The 6,728-nt window shown below is 43.0% G+C and overlaps 1 protein-coding gene across 1 annotated transcript; it reads left to right on the forward strand.

Moving 5' to 3' along the window:
- The first annotated feature begins 4,015 nt into the window (after window positions 1-4,015).
- Window positions 4,016-6,253, forward strand: LOC126267902 (RNA polymerase II-associated factor 1 homolog). The gene has a single exon (XM_049973212.1). The coding sequence runs from the start codon at window positions 4,340-4,342 to the stop codon at window positions 6,251-6,253; it is 1,914 nt and encodes a 637-aa protein (XP_049829169.1). The 5' UTR covers window positions 4,016-4,339.
- The last annotated feature ends 475 nt before the right edge of the window (window positions 6,254-6,728 follow it).

Raw genomic sequence — 6,728 nt, forward strand, 5'->3', positions numbered from 1 at the left:
GCAACCTACGTCCTCAATTATTTGCTGGATGTATTCCAATCTCTGTCTTCCTCTACAGTTTTTGCCCTCTACAGCTCCCTCTAGTACCATGGAAGTCATTCCCTCTTGACTTAGTAGATGTCCTATCATCCTGTCCCTTCTCCTTATCAGTGTTTTCCACATATTCCTTTCCTCTCCGATTCTGCGTAGAATCTCCTCATTCCTTACCTTATCAGTCCACCTAATTTTCAACATTCCTCTATAGCACCACATCTCAAATGCTTCGATTCTCTTCTGTTCCGGTATTCCCACAGTCCATGTTTCACTATCATACAATGCTGTACTCCAGACGTACACCTTCAGAAATTTCTTCCTCAAATTAAGGCCGGTATTTGATATTAGTAGACTTCTCTTAGCCAGAAATGCCTTTTTTGCCATAGCGAGACTGCTTTTGATTTCCTCCTTGCTCCGTCCGTCATTGGTTATTTTACTGCCTAGCTAGCAGAACTCCTCAACTTCATTGACTTCGTGACCATCAATCCTGATGTTAAGTTTCTCGCTGTTCTCATTTCTACTACTTCTCCTCATTACCTTCGTCTTTCTCCAATTTACTCTCAAACCATACTGTGTACTCATCAGACTGTTCATTCCGTTCAGCAGATCATTTAACTCTTCTTCACTTTCACTCAGGATAGCAATGTCATCAGCGAATCCTATCATTGATATCCTTTCACCTTGTATTTTAATTCCACTCCTGGACCTTTCTTTTATTTCCATCATTGCTTCCTCGACGTACGGATTGAAGAGTAGGGGTGAAAGGCTACGGCCTTGTTTTACTCCCTTCTTAATACGAGCACATCGTTCTTGATCGTCCACTCTTATTATTCCGTCTTGGTTGTTGTACATATTGTATATGACCCGTCTCTCCCTATAGATTACCCCTACTTTTTTTCAGAATCTTGAACAGCTTGCACCATTTTATACTGTCGAACTTTATTTCAGGTCGACAAATCCTATGAACGTGTCTTGATTTTTCTTTAGCCTTGCTTCCATTATTAGCCGTAACGTCAGAATTGCCTCTCTCGTGCCTTTACTTTTCCTAAAGCCAAACTGATCGTCACCTAGCGCATTATCAATTTTATTTTCCATTCTTCTATATATTATTCTTGTAAGCAGCTTCGATGCATGAGCTGTTAAGCTGATTGTGCGATAATTCTCGCACTTGTCAGCTCTTGACGTCTTCGGAATTGTGTGGATGATGCTTTTCCGAAAGTCAGATGGTATGTCGCCAGACTCATATATTCTACACACCAACGTGAATAGTCGTTTTGTTGCCACTTCCCCTAATGATTTTAGACATTCTGATGAAATGTTATCTATCCCTTCTGCCTTATTTGACCGTAAGTCCTCCAAAGCTCTTTTAAATTCCGATTCTAATACTGGATCCCCAATCTCTTCTAAATCGACTCCTGTTTCTTCTTCTATCACATCAGAAAAATCTTCACTCTCATAGAGGGTTTCAATGAATTCTTTCCACCTATCTGCTCTCTCCTCTGCATTTAACAGTGGAATTCCCTTTGCACTCTTAATGTTACCGCCGTTGGTTTTAATGTCACCAAAGGTTGTTTTGACTTTCCTGTATCCTGAGTCTGTCCTTCCGACAATCTTATCTTTTTCGATGTCTTCACATTTTTCCTGCAGCCATTTCGTCTTAGCTTCCCTGCACTTCCTATTTATTTCATTCCTCAGCGACTTGTATTTCTGTATTCCAGATATTCCCGGAACATGTTTGTACTTGCTCCTTTCATCAATCAACTGAAGTATTTCTTCTGTTATCCATGGTTTCTTCGCAGCTCCCTTCTTTGTACCTATGTTTTCCTTCCCAACATCTGTGATGGCCCTTTTTAGAGACGTCCATTCCTCTTCAACTGTGTTGCCTACTGCGCTATTCCTTATTGCTGCATCTATAGCGTTGGAGAACTTCAAACGTATCTCGTCATTCCTTAGAACTTCCGTATCCCACTTCTTTGCGTATTGATTCTTCCTGACTAATGTCTTGAATTTCAGCCTACACTTCATCACTACTATATTGTGATCTGAGTCTGTATCTGCTCCTGGGTACGCCTTACAATCCAGTATCTGATTTCGGAATCTCTGTCTGACCATGATGTAATCTAACTGAAATCTTCCCGTATCTCCCGGCCTTTTCCAAGTATACCTCCTCCTCTTGTGATTCTTGAACAGGGTATTCGCTATTACTAGCTGAAACTTGTTACAGAACTCAATTAGTCATTCGCCTCTTTCATTCCTTGTCCCAAGCCCATATTGTCCTGTAACCTTTTCTTCTACTCCTTCCCCTACAACTGCATTCCAGTCGCCCATGACTATTAGATTTACGTCCCCCTTTACATACTGCATTACCCTTTCAATATCCTCATACACTTTCTCTATCTGTTGATCTTCAGCTTGCGACGTCGGCATGTATACCTGAACTATCGTTGTCGGTGTTGGTCTGCTGTCCATTCTGATTAGAACAACCCGGTCACTGAACGGTTCACAGTAAGAGACCCTCTGCCCTACCTTCCTATTCATAACGAATACTACACCTGTTATACCATTTTCTGCTGTTGTTGATATTACCCGATACTCATCTGACCAGAAATCCTTCTCTTCCTTCCACTTCACTTCACTGACCCCTACTATATCTAGATTGAGCCTTTGCATTTCCCTTTTCAGATTTTCTAGTTTTCCTACCACGCTCAAGCTTCTGACATGCCACGCCCCGGCTCGTAGAACATTAGTAATGAAGAATGCAAATTTTGTAGAATTTCATTTCGAACTCGTGGATTTACTGTGCATACGTGTTACCAAGCTGTTGATGCAGAGCGGTGCCAGCAACGATAGAGACGACACCATAAGAGATCTAGCAGTCACTCGTCAGCCAAAGCTGCACAGATTCGGCGAGCAGGCGCAGAAGTTGGTTGGTTGATTTGGTGGAGGCGACCAACCAGCGAGGTCATCAGTCTCATCGGATGAGGGAACGATGGGAAGGAAATCGGTCGTGATCTTTCCAAGGAACCATCCAAGCATATGTCAAAAGCGAATCAGGCAAGTCACGGAAAACCTGAATCAGGATGGCCGGACGCGGGTTTGAAGCGTCGTCCTCCCGAATGCGAGTTCCGAGTGCTGACCACTGCGCCAACTCGCTCGCTGGGCTCAGGAGTATGCTGCTTTGCCAAATGCCAGCGGCAGCTGGTCGCAGGCGCGGCACTCTGGCTGTCAGCATCACGGCACCGGTTGCTCTTTTGTCAGCGATTTCACCGTCGCCGACGTCTCGGAGGTAATCATAGGATCAGACTTTCTAGCTTAGTATCATCTGCTGCGAAAGCTCTAGTAGTAGATAGCGTTACTGGCCTGACTACTGTGCTACTCTGCGACAGTGCGACGGTTCACAGCCCCAAGCTGGCACAAGAGAGTACCTAGAAGTTCACCGGCCGCTCTGCTACAACGATTTCCATCTTTGGTCAGACCTACAGGCGCTCCTAAACAGGTGCTACACAATACATCAGTGTCCCATATAAAGACTTACGGGATGCTGCACGGACATGGCAATGGTTTATCGATTCGGGTCTGCAAGGCTTCCCATTTTGTTTCGCATACCTGGATGATGTTATCATCTTCTCTGCCACCGACGGGTAACATCGACAACGTCTTATTGAAATGTGTAAGCGTTTAGATCAATATGGAATGGTTTTGAACTTGGGAAAATGGCTGTTTGGGCAATCCAAGATCATATATACAGTTAAGGCTCACCGACCATTTGACCACCTTCCTCCGTGCGGATGCACAAACAGTGGCCGATCTCTTACGGGAATCGCCAGTAAAGCCGCGAGTAATGAGTGTAATGGGCAGGGGCACTATGAAAGTAGTGCAGGACAGTAAGTTACGAATGTGGGTCTCACGGGGGGCGTGCCAGAGATAAGCCCCTGCAGTCGCTATATTCTCTGTGTCCTCGGTGGCTCAGATGGATGAAACATGGTCTTCAGTGCAAATAACAGGCTCACACATGTATGCAGCGAATGTTTTTGTTGACCAGTACTACCAGACTGTTATAAACTGCCATGTGGTTTGCTGCATATAACAGGTTTTTGGACGATTGATGGATACCTGCCACAGTGCTGATATCTGTGGGTGACGCGTACTATTCCAGCTAACAGTTTTGGGGTCAGCATACTTCAGAATAAAGCAGATATTCATGTGCTGATTTCCAAGTGTTATAACTTGACTTCCTGGAAGCTTCTGCAGGAGAAAATGATTCTTAGATGACTTCTGTATAAATAGCAATCAGGAAGCTTTGACAATGGCACCAACAATCCAGTCCAATATTAATACTGAGCGGGATCAGCGCCCAGTAAGGCCAGGAGAGAAACGATCTGAGTTAGTATGCAGGGTAAAATATTGTAATACTTTGCCAGATATTCCATTTGATCCCAAATTTATAACATATCCATTTGAATCAATTCGTTTTATTCAGTACAACCCCACATCTTTAGAAAGAAATTATAAATATGAAGTTCTTACAGAACATGACCTTGGAGTCCATATTGATTTAATTAATAAAGATAAATATGCTGGTGATCCTGGAGCAGTCTTGGATCCTGCAGATGAGAAGTTATTGGAAGAAGACGTTTTAACACCACAAGACTCAAAACGCTCTCGTCATCATGCACGAAGTGTCTCCTGGTTGAGGAGAACAGAATATATTTCTACTGAACAAACAAGATTTCAGCCTCAGACTATGGACAAAGTAGAAGCGAAGGTTGGTTACAGCATTAAGAAAAATTTCAAGGATGAAACACTTATTATGGACCGGGATAGTCAAATTAAAGCAATTGAGAAGACATTTGAGGATTCTAAGAAGCCCATTGAGAAGCATTATAGTAAACCAAATGTTGTTCCTGTAGAAATACAGCCAGTCTATCCAGACTTTAAAATATGGAAGTATCCTTGTGCCCAAGTTATTTTTGATTCTGATCCTGCACCAACTGGTAGATCTTTCCCAGCTCAGATTGAAGAAATGTCACAGGCAATGATACGAGGTGTCATGGATGAGAGTGGAGAGCAGTTTGTAGCATATTTTTTGCCTACTCAAGAAACTCTAGAGAAAAGGCGCAAAGATTTTACAAATTGTGTTGAATATGAGGATGAAGAAGAGTATGACTACAAAATGGCTCGTGAATACAATTGGAATGTGAAAAGCAAAGCATCCAAAGGTTATGAAGAAAACTACTTCCTTGTTGTACGTGAGGATGGGGTTTATTATAATGAACTAGAAACGAGAGTTAGACTCAGTAAGCGGCGTCAAAAAGTGGGGCAACAGCCGAATAATACAAGATTGATTGTACGTCATCGCCCACTGAAAGCTCAAGAATATCGTATGCAGAGGTACAGGGAGCGTCAGCTTGAACCTCCTGGTGAGGAGGAGGAAGAAGAAGATGAAGAGGATGAGGAAGAGGAGGAAGAAACACAGGAACAGCAGCAGCAAGAAGATGGGGAAGAAACACAACAGGATGATAAAACAGAACAGAGAGAAGAAGATGGCGACGCTGATGGGGAGGACTCTGATGGTGAAAAGGCAACAGAGGATGGTGAGACACAGAATGGCGAAGCTGCAGAGGAAGATGATGACCAGGAGAACAGTGGAAATGACAGTGCTATTGCCAGTGAGAGTGAGAAGGAAGGAAGTGACAAAGATGAGAGTGACAAGAAAGCAAGTGACAAGGAAGCAAGTGACAAGGAAGCAAGTGATAAGGAAGCAAGTGATAAGGATGGTAGTGATAAAGAAGCAAGTGAGAGGGATGATAGTGATAAAGAGGCAAGTGACAGGGAAGCTAGTGACAGGGAAGCGAGTGATAAAGAAGAGAGCCAAGAAGAAAATGAGGAAGAAGGCGAAGAGGCAGAGGGCGAAAGACAAGAAACAGAGATGGAAGTGGAAGGAGAGGAAGAAGAAACAGGCACAGAGAAAGAGGCAGAAGAAGACCAAGAGGCTGCAGCTAGTGCCAAGGAAGATGGCAGAAGTGACAGTGAGGAAGAGGGGAGTGCTAGTGAAGGGAGCACATCATCAGGAAGTAACAAATCACAGTCAGGCAGTGGAAGCGGAAGTGGAAGTGGTAGTGATAGCAGTAGCGCCAGTGACAGTGTAGCGGTGTGTGATAATTCACTTTTTGTTGCTTGCGATGTAAATATTTGTTTTATAGATTGTCATTGTGTGTAAATCTGATCATGAATGACAATTCTGTCATGAAATAGTAATTAATTCTGTTATATTTTGTGATTTATTGTAATAAATAGTGAACTTGATATTCACTTTGATGACAAGGAAATGCTTTCCAGGTGGTTATACCTGTCACGTGATGTTCTCTGATCAGAATATAATAAAATCCATGTTCATCGAAAAAAAAAAGATGACAGAGCGTCTGCCATGTAAGCAGGAGATCCCGGTTTCGAATCCCTGTCGGGGCACACATTTTAAACAATTCCTGTTGACTTATATCAATGCTTGTATGCAGCTAAGGGTATTCATTTCATTGTAATCTAAGATCACTTTCCTCGGATAACGAATTTGATCTGCACGACTCCTATCATTGCCGGAAAAAATAAAAGCCATCATGCAGATGTCAAAACCGTATTCCTACGAGTAATTACCCCGGTTTCAGGGGATGCTGAATTTTTAACGCCGACATTTAGCG

Source organism: Schistocerca gregaria, chromosome 4 (genome assembly GCF_023897955.1).
Source record: "Schistocerca gregaria isolate iqSchGreg1 chromosome 4, iqSchGreg1.2, whole genome shotgun sequence".
NCBI classification, from domain to species: domain Eukaryota; kingdom Metazoa; phylum Arthropoda; class Insecta; order Orthoptera; family Acrididae; genus Schistocerca; species Schistocerca gregaria.